Source organism: Argopecten irradians, chromosome 11 (assembly GCF_041381155.1).
Source record: "Argopecten irradians isolate NY chromosome 11, Ai_NY, whole genome shotgun sequence".
NCBI lineage: Eukaryota > Metazoa > Mollusca > Bivalvia > Pectinida > Pectinidae > Argopecten > Argopecten irradians.
The window spans coordinates 38,024,980-38,041,949 of record NC_091144.1 but is presented as its reverse complement, the minus strand read 5'-3'; the positions used below and the strand labels follow the sequence as shown (position 1 = coordinate 38,041,949).

Sequence of the window (16,970 nt, the reverse complement as noted above, 5' to 3'; positions counted from 1 at the left end):
GCAGTATTATAGTGCCCCTGAACTTAATTGATAGGATCCTTAATTGGAAAATCAGATGGATCACGAGGCCAAAACAAAAATGAATTTGACACACATAGAAACTCCACTGGGCGAATGGTCCTTGCCCATTAATCGAGATACAGCATAAATGTGCCCAACATCTATGGTGGTGACAAAGGTGACAAAGAAACAATGTATTAATAACCTCCACCCTCATTCCATCCTAAAATGTATTCAAATTGATTGTAAGGAATTAAATATTTACAATATCACCAACAAAAACAATGTAACAGATGTCGAAAACTGACAGTTTTCACCTTCAAAATGATGACACAACAATAAATATGTTCCTCTTAAGTTAAGTAACGCCGTCGTTCCTTAGTACCAATTCCGTCCGCTGGGCTGCGCTCACCAATGTTTGTGGTGCGAAGCCAAGATTCATTTTCAAATTTCAAGACAAAATAATTCGGGATACCTTACCTTGGCCCCAGCTGATTCGGAATATCTTACCTTGCCCCCAGTTGATTACATCGATCGGCTACATCCAGACGCACAGGAAGTTCCCGGAATTCCCACGTGGAGCCAAATGTAGCATCTTGGTTGACTACAGTGTCCGCCCCGGCTGCCGACTGGGAGAAGTTTACCCATCCAGTAACGCCATTGGAGTCAAATCTCGCTCTCAAAATTGTAGCCGACGTGACTTGCACTGTACACCAAAAAAACCAATTCCATTTATTATTCTTAGTCATTTTAGAAAAACAAATATAGAATTTTAGCATTTGAATACATTTCCAGTATATATACATCTATGTACTGTTGGTTACAGAAAGTATATCGTAAACATGTATATGATATATATCATTCTTTCGTCATTTTAACGTTGACTTTTTAAGATGTTTATGTACAATACACAGCAATATTTATATCGCCATCGTAGAACTGACTTAGAGGTAAGTAGTTTTTGTTTTAATGCATTCAAATGTGTACACCAAGGTGAGAAACTGCATCATCAATTATTAAACAGTCGATTCCCGTCTTAACGAAAGTAGAAATTCACTCCCTTTTAATCCTTTGTCGTAAAATTTCTTTTTTCTCAAAAACGGAGAACATATATATATATGACATAATAGTTTCAGGAAAATACATAATAATTTAGAAGTATTTGAATGTCGTTTTTTAAGGAGAAACACAACAAACTGATAAGGGTTTAATTTGTTATATATAAATTTCGTCATCAAAATATTCCGGAGAAAATATCATTATAAACATACATATCTAACGTATGAAAAATGTGCATCAATTATCATGCCGAGGGCAATATGCCACTAAATGGATTACAAATATTTTCTCTCGACATTTTGAACACAATTGATTACGCGTTTGGTCCAGTGCATTCTGGGACATTGAAGACTACAAGAGATAACATGACTTAAAGTTCTTTAAAGATGAGACAGGGAAATCACCAACCGAGCGTCAGATTCCTAAGTTGTCAAACATAAAGCTTGCTAAGATACACATTCATTGTCACTACCGACTTACTGTCAGACCCCTGTGATGGGGACTAGTGTATTGATATAGTAAGTTATCCCGGTGTCCCAGTGATACACCGAGGTCATCAAATATAGAGCCAGAACATGTGATTGATGTCGAATCATGAATCATTTACATTAAATTTTCTCTCCCCTTAGTTCCCTACGCCCCGCCAGAATGCGCTCCGCTCACTCTGTGTAGCTTCCGCAAGGGAAATAACTTATCGTGAGGAGGGAACCAGTGTATGTTAGCATGTGTTTATATTCCAGCTATCTATTTGTGTTGTATCTTAAACGTGATTATGTTCTATTTACCAGATAATACACTACAGTGAAACCTATTACACGGTCTGCTGATCAAATCGCCTCGAACCATGGTACAATTTGTCAAATGATCGATCATTGTTTACACTAAACACGATTTGATTAGACAGATAACAACAAGATTTGGTTAAAGCATTCAATAAACTTAAGCAGAAGGATTCGACGCATACCACAGGACGCTGAAAACGAAGTCTTAAATAATAAAGGTTATGTCTCGGGGAAATTCTATTGATATATTTAGCATTTCACAGATTTACCTCCCTTATAAGTACATTTTGACGTTACGTGTTAACTAGCGTAACGTCATATACTTATCAGATAATATTTATTTGAATCTCAAAATCCGTGACATGGAACTATGTAAACATCCGTTTTCAAAAATTCAACGTGATGATAAGTAACTCATGATCACAATTGAAGAACTCTGTTTCAACTCTTGACACGTTGACGAGCGCTCAAATACGTATTCCGCACGTTAATTTGTAAGCGGTGAATCATACGACAAAGATTAAACAAACGTTTTCTCTTATATATTCATTAGTCTAAAAAAAGATAAGTCTTTCTGGGTCAGTGACGTCACAATCAAAACTTTCTGTAATATGCAAATCAAGCGTATTAATAATTTAAGATTTAAGAGAGAGAAAAGTCGCATTTCCTGGGCACAAAACTACCTACACCGATATCAGTGATTGGTAATTGCTCCGACAATGAACATGGAATGTCGTACACCTTAGCTCTGACTCGTTAGTACTTCTAGTCGGTCGGTTAGTAGTAAAATGTCAGTCACGTAATGCCAGACAAATTCAATTGAATAATTGATTCACAGTCTACTGAACTTCGTCTGTGTTGATTTTTTTCTTTTTTAATTTTTACATAATCTCACCATGGCACATTAAATGTTGAAATCATTGCCATCGTTCATGATAAAGGTATCACTGTAATACTCGGAACACCCTCTGGCTTGGCCATCACACGCCTCATTGGGTTACAGCGAAGCTTGACTTCGAAGCACACTTTGCCTTATTACTGTGAAAACGTATCATATTTTTATATTTAATTTTAAATTATTTAGTTTTTGATAGAACATGATACAGCAAAATGTCTATGAATGAATTTATGTTTAGCATCCCCATGTAATAGCACTTTCTGATTTATAATCATATATGTCCTTGGGTTGTTTGATCTAATTATGATATACGTAAGCGCGATCGTATAATGATAATTTCTGGTCATGGTTCAGTGGTTTTCTGGTTCGCTTAGCACGGTGTAGGTTGTTTCAGCTGGTAATACACCTTGTCAGATTTCACTAAGATTTCAATTAGATTTCATTAGATTTAAAGATTCTCCACTATCGACAGAGCATAAACGATACTCATCATTTGAACAATAACTGACGTAATATGACTAGGCAAGGCCTTAAAGGGCGCAGCCAGATATTTCAGTAACCATTAATTATGCACTGTTAAAAAGTTCAATTTATGAAAATAATGAAGCCTAATTTTCTGTTTATTTTTATACATATATTCACACTCTATCCTTGTCCCCAAATTCCCTATTTGAGAAGGAAACCCACACAAGAGAAAAGAGAAATTTCATTTCCGTAACAGATGTTCCGTTTTTGATCAGCTGATTGTATTGGAAGGTGGTCTACCACTTGAACGCTTGCAAATAAAGAGCAAGAGCACTGTGCTTTTGCCGGATGAAGATTACGTGCGTCGGATCATAAAAGCGTTTGAATCGCTTGATTATATAATGAGCTCACTTCAAAGCATCGAATTCGCGCTGATGGGATTTTTTTTTAAAGTGGGTAAAACATGGCGGCCGCAAACTGAAGCTCTCAGTGTGTAGAATTGAAATTTGAAGATTGAGTTTTTTCTTATATTTTCGTGTATATGTTACCTTAGAAGTGCTTCGCACGTTTAAATATGTCTCATTTATACAAAAAAAAATAATATAAAATAATTTATTTTGCTTTTGGCACATGCACAATCAGTACTTTATTCCATATAGGACACAGTGCCATGGTCTTTTTTCGGGAAGCAATTAATATTACGTTTTAATATTTTTATCTTGAAAAAAAAACAAGAACCTTAAATTTTTCAATGGCGGTAATGGTATAAAGTAAGTGACGTTTGTAACTGAAGAAAAATTACCAATTCGTCTACTCAAATTTTTGATAGAGAAAAATACCGTTCGTTAGGGTTGAGCAGCGTTAAATAAAATAAAACATCTACTATAACCTATTGACATATAAACGTCTTATGATTCCGCAGAATACTCAAAGCAATTTACAATTCTAAGGACATTCTTTAAAAAAATTGTATCAAATTACAAGTGTTTTATGTCAGAATGTGCTGTCATCGCGTTTAAACCTTTCTTTATTTTAGGAAAGCTGGCATGTAAGGTTTAACTGCTTAGTCGATTACTTTTGGAAAGATCTTAAAAGTGAGTAATTTATAAATCGATTCCGTCGATTTGGTTATTCGTCTAATCAGGACTTGCATACTATAGTATTACCAAAACAATGACCGCATAAGTGTATCTACACGCGAATTAACATTAACAAGTATTTATATAGACAGAAACTTTCATTCCAATTTTTTAATCCACGAATGCTAATATTTGCTAAGTTGTTTTGAAATGGGAACCGCGAAATTTGAAAGCCGCGAAAGAATTTGGTGTACAGTAAATGATATTTAAGTTTTATTGACGATGATATTAAGACTTTAAATTTTTTAAGTGTATCAGGATATAACCTAACAGAGACTGATATTTCCAGTGATTGATTTGCACGTGGAGGATACAACGTTGCAGTATTTCCAATCTGATTGAAACACAGATCCTTATTGTCACTCTATTTGATAAAGGATCTGACAACATCCTATTATGGGCCAAATTCCTGCCTCTATAATCTTTCAGATGGCGAAATAGTTTGAATAATTTTGGAGTACGCCCATGTAGTCATCTCGCCAAAAGAGCACAACAAATCTAAATGTATATGTAAACTGGGACGAAATGGCGTTTTCAAGTGATATAAAGGACATCCGAACATGACCCCTTATATGGGATGTTGTCAGATCCTCTATTGAACTGAGTGGTTATAAGGATCTGTACTTTAATCAGATTGCAATATTTTAAAATCCTTTAACTTAAAACACAAACGACACACATGTGTGTAAACAAAATAGTCAGGCATCCGGCTTGATGGATACTTCTCGATAATACAGGTGAGTCTTATCTTTGATTTGACAGTTGAGATGTATATATCAAATTGACCTTTGACCCCATCATCTATCATGACGGTTGTACATCCGGGATCGCTCCCTTGTATCCGTTTTCAACCTGTACTGGGCAGGATTTAGTTTATTATTTTATATAGAATGACCACGCAGTAATTTGTGGTTGGAGGTCAGCTTTATAGGTAGGGTAAGGTAGGGTCGGGTACGGGATGGGATGACACTACCGGACACAGCAACAAATCCTGTTAGCTATAGTTGAGAAAGTGTTACGTAAATTATATACGTCATGCTATCATGATTAATGTCATCGCGTGAGAGGAATTTTACATATAATTAATTATCTGTATACTTTTGAACCGATAATTAATATAGATTTGTGATATTAATTAATTCATGGAATAGCGATATGTGTAGTTTGATTAATTGTCAAATCGACAGAAACCAAATTAATATACCATTTTTCTAATTAACTCTTTGTACATATATATTGCATTATATTCGTAGTACACAACATTACATTTCATCATCTAACGTAAAACGTATCTAGGCAAACAAAAGAAAGAAATGAACAAGCATACATTTTCCATTGAAGTAAGATAAAAAGAAAAGAAGAAATATATATTACGCCGTAATATAGGACACACGAAAGTAAAAAATTTGGAATTAAGTTGAAAGTGTTATTTCTCAAACTTGGGTGATCGCCAGTGAAGCCACGAGAACCGACTTACTGGGCAATATATATCATGTAATATGTCGTACATTGACAACGACCATTTCTGAAAACAAGTAAAGTTATTAACACACTGAATCCTTAAGATCAGACTCATAAATTGTTTACAAATCTGTAATAGAAACAAATGTGTCAAAGTTTATAAAAACAAACATTTTTTTTGCGGAACTGCACCTTTTATTTATTTATCTACATATTTAATTACTTATTATTTTATTTATTACCTGACCATTCAGATTATTAATAATAGACTTTATTTAAACCTGAAAACAGGTTGTGCTTAGCAGCTCCTCTTACAAATGGTCAAGGTAATTATAAAATATACAATATATACAATGAACATCTATGAAGTTTCTTATAAGGAATCCACTATCGGATCCCTGACGACACACCATGCGAAATTATCTTTCCAAATTAATGGACAATACCAACATTCCTTTTATATTCGGTTCTATGCGTTATTGCGTTACATGCATTATGTTTAAACGATTAATCCCGACTAATATGACATGACTAGTAGTGGAAAAAGAAAAATACATGTATATCTTGGGGCGTTTCCAGTTCTAGGGATATTTGATATGGCATTAGAAACCATGGAACGAATATACGTACCCGACCTACTATACCTTTCGGCCGGGTACGAATTGGTCCCTATGTGTCGTAGTGGAACACTGCCACCGAAAATCACTCGGGCATAGTTTTCTATACTTTTTTGTAGGTTTCAATTTATTTTATGCGTATACATGCATTTACATATTATTTTGTCCAAAACAAACATAACTACCATTCTTAATATCTACCGTACCGCTCGCAAAACGTCAAATTCACAATTTGTGGACTTCCCGTATAAATTCCCTTCAGAAGGACCTTCATATGTATTATGCAAAAAATAATGCCTCGATGAGAATTTGATATTTTATGTGGTTCAGTTTTATTGCCTAGTAGGTAAGCGATATCAAACAAGTACGATAAAAATGCAAACAAACGTTTTATAATGGTTTGTATAATCATTACTTTGCTCCATTAGCAGTAATAGGCACCAATTTTAGCTCTAAAGACGACACCATTTTCTGTCAAAAAGTCTTTTGAGCTACAATATTGCAGCTATAGAAACCACACATCCGAATAAAATGATAAATGTTTTGAATAAAATGATAAATGTTTTGAATATATCCCCAATGTTTTCTTCAATTACGACACCTAGTCTAGTGAATGTATCATGCTCAGAAATCAAACTTCCGGTGCATAATTTACCAAGAGAAATCCTGCTCCCAGTATCACGACTATTCTTATATTTTATTTTCAAAAATACTGGGAAATTGAATTGTTGTTGAAAACATTAAAATGAGTTTTAAAAAGTTTATCTTAATTTTAGGAACTCAGTCGTAACACGCAGTTCTAACTAAAAGTGTTATCTAGCTTTCTCCACCACAGGGATCTGAGAATGAGTTACAGTTTATATAATCATGGACCCACAAGAGTTCCGTAAGACCATTTTTAGACGTTTAAGGAGTGTAGATAAAAATCGTACCTAAAGTGCTTCTAATATTAATGTATCCTACTTTCGTATTGTTATCCCCCGCTGTCACCTAAACGGGGGATATTAATTTGGGTCTGTCCGTCTGTCCGTCTGCCTGTCTGTCTGTAACGCTTGGTTTCCATGCAATTACTGCCACAAATCTTATTTTTTTTGTAACTTTTTTAGCCAAGGGCTCGGATGAGTTTGCTCGCCCTTTTTAAAATCGGACCCTATTTGGCGAAGTTATGGCCCTTTGATAATCGAAAAACGGCATTTTCGGCTGTTTCCGTTTAATAACTCTCGCAAATATTACCAGATTTTCTCGAAAATCGGTAACACGATTAAACGTCTCAGGTCCATAGCCAAATTCGATCGGGACTTTGATTGAACTTAATTTGGCGGAGTTACGGCCCTTTTGATTAACGAAAAACGCCATTTCGTGTGTTTCCGTTCAAACATTATCGGATTTTCTCAAAACTTAGTTTCATATTTAAATGTCTCGCGCCCTTAGCTAATTTCGATTGACACTTTCATTGAACCCTATTTGAAAGAGGTATGGGCCTTTGATTAACGGAAGCGAGGGATATAAATTCCACGAATTTGCTTCTTTTATCAAAATAAGGGATCCTCTGAATCGTCGGTAAAGAGATCGTCCCAATCACTTTCATATTTTTCCCGCCAATGTTTTACGACTATTTCTTAAAAAAGTGATTTTTATCGTATCAGAATTATTTTTTTTAGAAACAATAGTTACTTGCTTCACACTATTGCAATCATTGAAAAGTTTGAGTTTATTTAACTTCAACATACAAGAATATGAAAGTATTTAATTAATTATCTGCACTCCGAAAAAAACTCTATGACACTATATGGAATGAGGTACCGATTGTGCAGAGTGTCTTTGTGTTAAGTAGAAATGTATATACGCGATTAAACATTAATTATAGTCCAAATGACAAGATATTGTTTATGCTTTGTCGCCAGTGAGGCATCTTCATCCGATCATATGGACAATTTGAAGTATATTACCATCTCAACAAGGAAGTGATACAGGTAAAAACTTATAAATAGGTATACACCTTGACAGTGTGACACGGGGCCCCCTTCATATAGGTATTAAGGTTATAGTCTGTATCATATTACCTACGGGATCAACCTTTCATATAGGTATTCATGTTATACTCTGTATCAAATTCAATAGATGGAGAAAAAAAATCAAGGTTGAAATAGGTATCGTTTGACGTGACTAGACGGAATGTTGAGGCAACGCGATGTTAAAAGGTGGTGGAATGAAATCGACATAAAAAAAAACCAAGGAGACGGAACCATTGCAGTAATCATATCTTTTTGTTTACAACTGCAAAAAGAGCATTGACCGGGCTGGAATTTTCAGGAGAACACGCAATCAAAAAAAAAAGTCAAAAAGTAAAGAAAGAAAGAAAACAATGAAAGCTCATTTTGGAAGTGTGAGAGAGAATAGAACAGGTCATAACTAGCATGTTGAAAATATATAATAAGCGTCTTAAGTAAAGTGCATTGTATTGTATCGCACGAATATATAGCCGGATGTTCTACCAACTGAGTTCCCTGGTCGCCGGCGATGGACCAGATATTCGGAATACACATCACACAACCCAAGGTCGGGCATCCCCCTTGTCAATATAAAGTCTAGTGCATCAATTTTAAGAAGAGGCACCGAGCGGGAAAATGCACGACCAGACACTAGAGGCTCGAACCCGAGACCTGCGCACACTAATCGAAAGCTCTACTGATTGGGCTATCATTTGTACATGTCTCCAGTTTCACGAACATTTTTTAACTTATTGAAATTCCTTCACTTAGTATTTCCCATGGCGAAAGCATTACCGAAGTCAAAGAAAATTCACTGGAAATTAAGATTTTTTCCTTAACTTCTGTAATGCTAAGTGGATGATGTCAATAAGTCAATGGATTCCTTAAAGTTAGGTAATATTCGTGATGCTGAGGTCAGGTCGCCGACATAATAACGTAGCAATCGCAACATTTCGGAGAAATTTCCGACAATCTTCGGAAATATATCACTATTCCGAAGATTGCCGGAAATTTCTCCGGTATGTTGAGATTGAAGTAAGTACATGTACACTCGGGCATTTTGTTGACATGTGTACTAAATAACTGACCCTCTTGATATTCAATGCGTATTTACACACAATTATTTATTGACCTATTCATACTGGTACGGTAAGCAATTCAAAGATCCACCAGGATTTAAACCTCGGGCATCGTCGTAAATTATATTGTTGTCGGAGTTCCGATAATTTGTTCAAATGTTTACATGGAGCGTTAACTGTTTTGTAAATTTAAATTGTTGGGAATAAGAGTTCCCAGTTGGTAAAGGGAGCAGACGACTAGCCGGAGACTTAAAGACCACCAAAGTATCAAATCTCCGTAATATAGTCCGATAGTGAATTTATTCCAAAGCAAACTATTTTCAAAGGCGACTAAAAGGATTGATTATAGCTTATGGATTAACAAACGAAAGTAGAAACAACAATATGTGATATGTTACAGGGACCTGACACGAATTTCCAACAAACGATATATTATACATTTACGTGTATTATATATTATCTATATAGATAACATTGGTGGTAAAATGTATCAGGAGCCAGTGTGATATGTGGTTAATTACACGAAAATCGGTCTAAAGGACTTAATATCGTAGTAACACAATAACACTATGAATATTTCCGACAGATAGGAAATTATTAAAGGCCCACTACATTTCCGAAACGGCTTTTAATTAATTTTCAAAATGATAATGTAAAACAAGATTAATAAATTTGTAAAGTCGTAATAGTTTAAGCTTAACGTTATATTACACTTATCGTCATCTCCTGAATAATTTAACTAAATAAATAAAATGTAAATTCCCATTACGTGTGTCATCTTATGTTCCCCGCCGTCGTACTAATTACCACGTTTTAGTTGACTATCCCTGCGCCAAACATGCAACATAACAGCGAACTTAATCTTTACTTACATTATACAGGGAATCTTACATTTGTTTGGTGTTGTAACCTCAGATAAGGTCATCGTTATATATACATTTTTTTTTATAATTGTTTTTAAGAAACGTTTGTGTTTGGTTCTGAAAGGTAGTAAGCCTTTAATGGTTATTATTAAAAAACTGAGACTGATCTAAATCTTGTCATATGACATTGGACGGAAACGCTGCATCATGCTCGACACAGAGGAAGACAAGTTTCCCGTCGACGTCTAAGGTCACTGAAGACCAACTCACCCATAGTATGCCCTACCAAGAGTTTAAAGTCATTCAAGGGCATTTCTCGTCTCTTGTGTGACGTCCTTGCTTAGATTCGTATTTCAGTCGGATTCTTTGAACTTATATATAATGTCAGAGCTAACAGCTTAAGTAACTCAAAGACAACCTTCAATATACTATTATACGCCCTATTCGAGGTTCAATTTATGTCAGTTGCGATTAGAGAAATGCAAGTTGCTAGTTGAAAAGTGCAAGTTGTGAGTCGGTCGCGAAAATTGCGAGTTGCGAGTTGAGAAAGGTAGTTCTAAACTCGCAACTAAAAGAGAAGAAACCCTCATGCTGTTTACAGCTATATTCATACATATAGACTGCCTCAGATATGCGCGTCGTTTCTAAGTGTTATGGTTGCGATGGTTTTTTTTTGCGTTTTGTCTTATTGCGATAGCGAGACTCTAACATAATCTATAGTGTTACCACAGCGAAACATACCGTATAAGACACCACGTAGACCACCATATTCTATAACATTCCCATATCGTGTCATAACTCATTTGTGAGCTCTATGTCTCACCGCAGCGTGCCAGTGAATCAGAATATGTAGGTTGAGTCTAAATGTGGACCATTACTTCCGGTAAAAGGAGACCGTCATTTCCGGAATCAGATTATCAAACTCCCGGTATATATAGTGATGTCACTTTTAAAATGATGGGTCAAGTAGAACGCGAGCTGACGAAAGTGCCTCAAAATGTCCTCTTAGTATAAAAACCGTTCTAACAGGCAATTTCTTTTCAAGTTCGATCAAAGTCAAGACTTATCGTAAAGACTTTTTGGCATCGTTTCAATTTGTATTCATGTACAAAGCGTAGTGTTATTGACAATAGATTATTTCATTTGACGATTGTTCTCGATTATCTATATTTGTTGAACATGTCACGTGACAAGTCTCAATTATAACTTCTTCTATTATTACTCACGAAAGATGTGACTCAGTATATTCGGTACGTATACTCAAAGACAAAGGAACCTGAGAATTAGTAACAGTTTATATAATTATGGACCGCCACTAGTAGGACCATTTTAAGATGTGTTAGTGGTATAGATAAAAAATCGGTAAATATAATATTCAACATTGTACTCCCACCGGAGTACCCATAACAGTTAGACCATTTTAGACGCTTTTGGGGTCTACAATATGAAAGATGATTTTTACCGATTTTTGATCTACTGATCACTAAAACGGTTACTAATTCTCAGATCCCTGTGCTCACAGACTGTGAAAGGGTGGGATGATAAGATCCTTGGCGGTGAGTGTACTTTTAAACTTAAGAGGACGCTAATTGTATTTGTGTATTTCATGATCTCATATCCTCACACGACACATGGAAATGGAATCTTGGTGTATATTTCCGATGGCCATTTCGTATGTCCTTGATGTTGCACTCATATACATACACTACGTATCATTGTAAGGACTTGTGTATGAAATATCAAGACACACACAGAAGACTTCCGCTGAGAGAACACTAACATTAGAAAAATCTAGTACTGTAAAAACGAAACTTGATGCTACTAAGGGGACAATTTCCAGTAATTACGCGACGATCGCTTGGTCGCGCAAATTCCCTCCGCGCGTAGTATTTTGTGAATGTTTGAAATGTGTAGCCAGAAGTAGAAAGGTTTACTTATCGCAAAAATAACAACACCGCGAAAGTTTGATGTTTGCATATCGCAAAATTAAGCGCTCGCGAAAATATCATCTTTTACAGTACTAGGTGGAGTCATGTGGGCGATTAACCAGCAACTAAGTAAGAAGGTGGTAATGTGACAACAAGCGAAATGACATCAGGAAAACAAAATACAATTTTCAAAACCCATACTTCTCTTTTAGGATCTACTTAAACTACTGACATATGAAAACAAGAGCTGTTAGAGAAAAGCAGAGCTCGTTTCTGGCACCTTATTAATTTATAATCTTATATTAATATAAAAATAAATAAAGCAAGTTGTAACAAATAACGGCATTTTACAACATGTACAAAATCATCAACCTGATAATGTCGGCCCATTTGGCCTCTTGAAATTCTCAAAATCCAGCATTTTCTTCCTTAAGCGATTGCTCATACACCCATAACAACATTTATAATTCTATATTAATGTAGAAATCAAAGTCATTTGTTACAGATAAAAGTATTACCCTTACAACAAAACCTTAAACCAGGTCATTAAGGCCTATTTGGCATCTTGAAATTCTCAAAATCTAGTATTGTCTTCCTTGAAATGATTGTTCATACACCCATCACAGCACTTATAATCCTATACTGTAGAACTATATGTCAGTTACAGTGGCGTAGGAAGATGAAACGTCATGGGGGGCAAAGATCCTCAATATTTTGTAACCCCCCCCCACCCCCCCCCCCCCCCCGCCGCACCTACAGGAGGAGATTAATTCAACTCCCAACCATGTATGCTTTATATACATTTTTCATATATCACTAAATTTAATCCTTGTACACATTTATAGACAATGGAGTCGCTAAAAGGAAATGAACGAATACGCAAATTGGCCAAATTAGTGTGTGTGAGCGTCGAAGCTGCGAGATTTTGGTGTTTTATTAGGGGTCTGAGGGTGACCCCCGGGATGAGTTTTATGTATTTTGATAATTTTGCGATCACCCGAAAGCGCGAGATTTTGGTGTTTGGGGGGTCCGAGGGTCTCCCCTGGGAAAAAATTATGATTTAGAATGGCTTAGATGAGTTTTACGATGCATTTGGATGTATTTGCGAGCGCCCTAAGGCGCGAGAATTTGGTGTTAGGGAGGTCCGGGGGTCTCCCCCGGGAAAAAAATTACGATTTAGAATGGCTGAGATGAGTTTTACGATAAAGTTTAATGATCATAAAGCGTTCTTAACATGGTAATTTTTCGATTTAAAGCTACCTGCATTTAGAAATGATAATTGTGTCGTCATAACATTATGCAACCCTACTCAATCTGAATATACCGGCTTCACACCATCGGCACATTGTTGTGTAACATAAAAAAAATGAATTAATTGTCTCGCTAAGACATATAAACAAATTGATCTTTTAAGAGACATTTTTTTAAATAGTACATAGAATCCCTTGATGGACATTTTTAGTCTAGTTTGTGTGTATTGAATTTTTACTATTTAAGGTTTGACATTATGTGCTTGAACGTTTTAGGAAATGCGCCGCGCAGCGGAAAATTTTCTAGAATGAAGTACGAAAAATATGCAGGAGGACCCTTTTTTCTTTCAAATAAGCATTTTTAGAAAATTTCAGTCGGCGAAAAATGGGGGGGGGGGGGGGGGGGGCAAAAAGACATGTTTGCCCCCCGTCCTGGGGAACGGGGGGCAGTTGCCCCCCCCCCTGCCCCCCCCCCCCCCCCCCCCCCCCCCCCGCTTCCTACGCCCCTGAGTTATTACGGATAACAGTATTTCAACGCTTGAACTAAAACCTTAACCTGGTCGTTGACAACGCCGACAACGCCGACGCCAAGGTGTTTCCATAACCCCCCCCCCCCCCCCCCATGGCCAACATACAAGGTATATACAAGGTCTTTCATAATGATTTTGATACTATCTTTAATAAAATCCCAACACATAATGTCGTTTATAGTGAATAGAAAGATGATGCGTATATTATATTAAATGCATTATTCAAAGGGGTTACTCAAGGAAGTGTTCTGAGGCCAGTGTTATTCTAAACTTACACGACTTTACTTAGTGGAGTTACTCAAGGAAGTGTTCTGAGGCCAGTGCTATTCTAAACTTACACGACTATACTTAGTGGGGTTACCCAAGGAAGTGTTCTGAGGCCAGTGTGCTATCCTAAACTTACACGACTTTACTTAGTGGAGTTACCCAAGGAAGTGTTCTGAGGCCAGTGTTATCCTAAACTTACACGACTATACTTAGTGGGGTTACTCAAGGAAGTGTTCTGAGGCCAGTGTTATTCTAAACTTACACGACTGTACTTAGTGGAGTTACTCAAGGAAGTGTTCTGAGGCCAGTGTTATTCTAAACTTACACGACTTTACTTAGTGGAGTTACTCAAGGAAGTGTTCTGAGGCCAGTGCTATCCTAAACTTACACGACTATACTTAGTGGAGTTACTCAAGGAAGTGTTCTGAGGCCAGTGTTATTCTAAACTTACACGACTATACTTAGTGGGGTTACTCAAGGAAGTGTTCTGAGGCCAGTGTTATTCTAAACTTACACGACTTTACTTAGTGGAGTTACCCAAGGAAGTGTTCTGAGGCCAGTGTTATTCTCAACTTACACGACTGTACTTAGTGGGGTTACTCAAGGAAGTGTTCTGAGGCCAGTGTTATTCTAAACTTACATTGTACTTAGTGAGGTTACTCAAGGAAGTGTTCTGAGGCCAGTGTTATTCTCAACTTACATGACTATACTTAGTGGGGTTACTCAAGGAAGTGTTCTGAGGACAGTGTTATTCTCAACTTACACGACTGTACTTAGCGGGGTTTCTCAAGGAAGTGTTCTTAGGCCAGTGTTATTCTATATTTACGTTGTTCCTTAATGATCTATCTGAAATAGTAATTTATATACCGAGGTTTTTTCAGAAAATCGAAATGAAAAAGATAAAATGGAAAGAATATAATATTGAAGAAATACAATTGTAACAACAAGCAGAATTCCGGCTAACATGGACAAACTAGATGAGTGAACGGCGATAGCCGACATAATTCTTTCATTCTGTACGCAAACAATGCATTTTATAAGTGATTGGGTTTGGGTTTTATTAGTTTAATATTCGGAGAACCTGGCAACTGTCCCACATGGGATTCTAACTCACGACCCAGAGGTGGTTGACTTGTGGTAAGATGTTGAGACATCTCAACCGACTTGGCCACCACGGCCCCATTTATAAGTGAAAGGTGAATACATCCAACATGTAGGAACCATGGATTCATCTATTATAGCGACATAAATTTCGGCATTTACGCGTGGACGTCATCGTATAAACAGCTATATAGTTAGCTTGTCTGACCTTGACCTTCAGATAGGACCAGACGAGCCTTCCCCACCCTGTCGAGATTTACGACACCTGTATAAACTAATGAAAACTGACATGGCGCCAAAGTAAATGAGGTCAGATTCTGTACTGAACACCCGTACACCGTATCATTACACTATCAGTGATGTTATTGAAACTACGGCGGAATTTACTTACATCAATCTGCGTCCGTCGCTTGTGCGGATCTCATTAAATTTTATAAAGCTATATTTCTAAGATCATTAGATTTTTTTTGTTGTGTGTGTTTATATAATGACAATGTGTCAATTTTGACAGATTACGAAAACAAGCAACCTGAACGGACGACCAACAAATACACCCTCGATAACCCATGTGTTACTATCACTGTCGTTATATCCACAGAGCCTTCAATTTTGCTATGATAATATTATTCATTGGATGGATATAACGACAGTGATAGCAACCCCTGAAGTATCGAAGGTGACTCAGACGTGGAGGGGTTAGTGGTAGAATACCGGCGCATTTCAGCAACCCAGCCACCGCTGTCCATAGGTGAAGAAGTCGTGAACCTAAATCCATTCACAGCGGCTATACCTTAGACAAATCATTGTCATATGATGATTTTTGTTTAATTTGATCACGTCCTATTAATAGCCATGCCCATTTAAGGACATGTCAGATTTATGTGGTGGAGGAAAGCCGGAGTACCCGGAGAAAAACCACCGAAAGTGGTCAGTACCTGGTAACTGCTTCGCATGGAATTTGAACTCGCGAATCAGAGGTGGAGGGCTTGTAGCTATATATATTAATAGTAATACATTGTATGTCGGGATATCTTAACGATGCAATAAGCGGCACGCTCTAAATGCACGTGAACTTTGATTGCAGTTTATCGATTAGGGATCCAGTTTAATTATACTATAACGAAACTTAATTACAAGACGGTGGTATCGGAAGCATGGGACTTCTTCAAAGTGAATGCATTATCGATTAGGATAATTAAACGCGGCTGGTCATTAGATACTGTCGACGAAAATGATTTGCTGCAAATGGTTGTTAGAAAAATGTTTCTCAAGATATTTAGCCATTAAATGGTTTCTTATCAATCAAATTTCCCATCGAGATTTTCTCCTTCGAGTTGTGGGTCAGTGAACAGATTTATTCTGAGACTACCTGTAGTACCTTGTGGCTATCTCGCTGAAGAATTGCACGGAAGTGACGTCATATGATTTCCGGAACATTAATCAAACATTCACTTTTCCCATTTGCAACATCTAGCACAACATCTCGGGAGTAATTTCCGGCAATCTTCGGAATACGTAATATTTCCGAAGATTCTCGGAA

The 16,970-nt window shown here is 36.7% G+C and overlaps 1 protein-coding gene across 3 annotated transcripts in view; it reads right to left on the bottom strand.

The window, feature by feature from the left end:
• The window catches only part of LOC138335490 (uncharacterized), a 45,624-nt gene that overhangs the window by 22,275 nt on the left and 6,379 nt on the right, over nt 1–16,970 (bottom strand). For all 3 annotated transcript variants that reach the window (XM_069284601.1, XM_069284603.1, XM_069284602.1), the window contains exon 2: nt 511–706. In XM_069284601.1, coding sequence (XP_069140702.1) covers nt 511–706 — 196 coding nt within the window. The remainder of the gene's footprint in view (nt 1–510; nt 707–16,970) is intronic.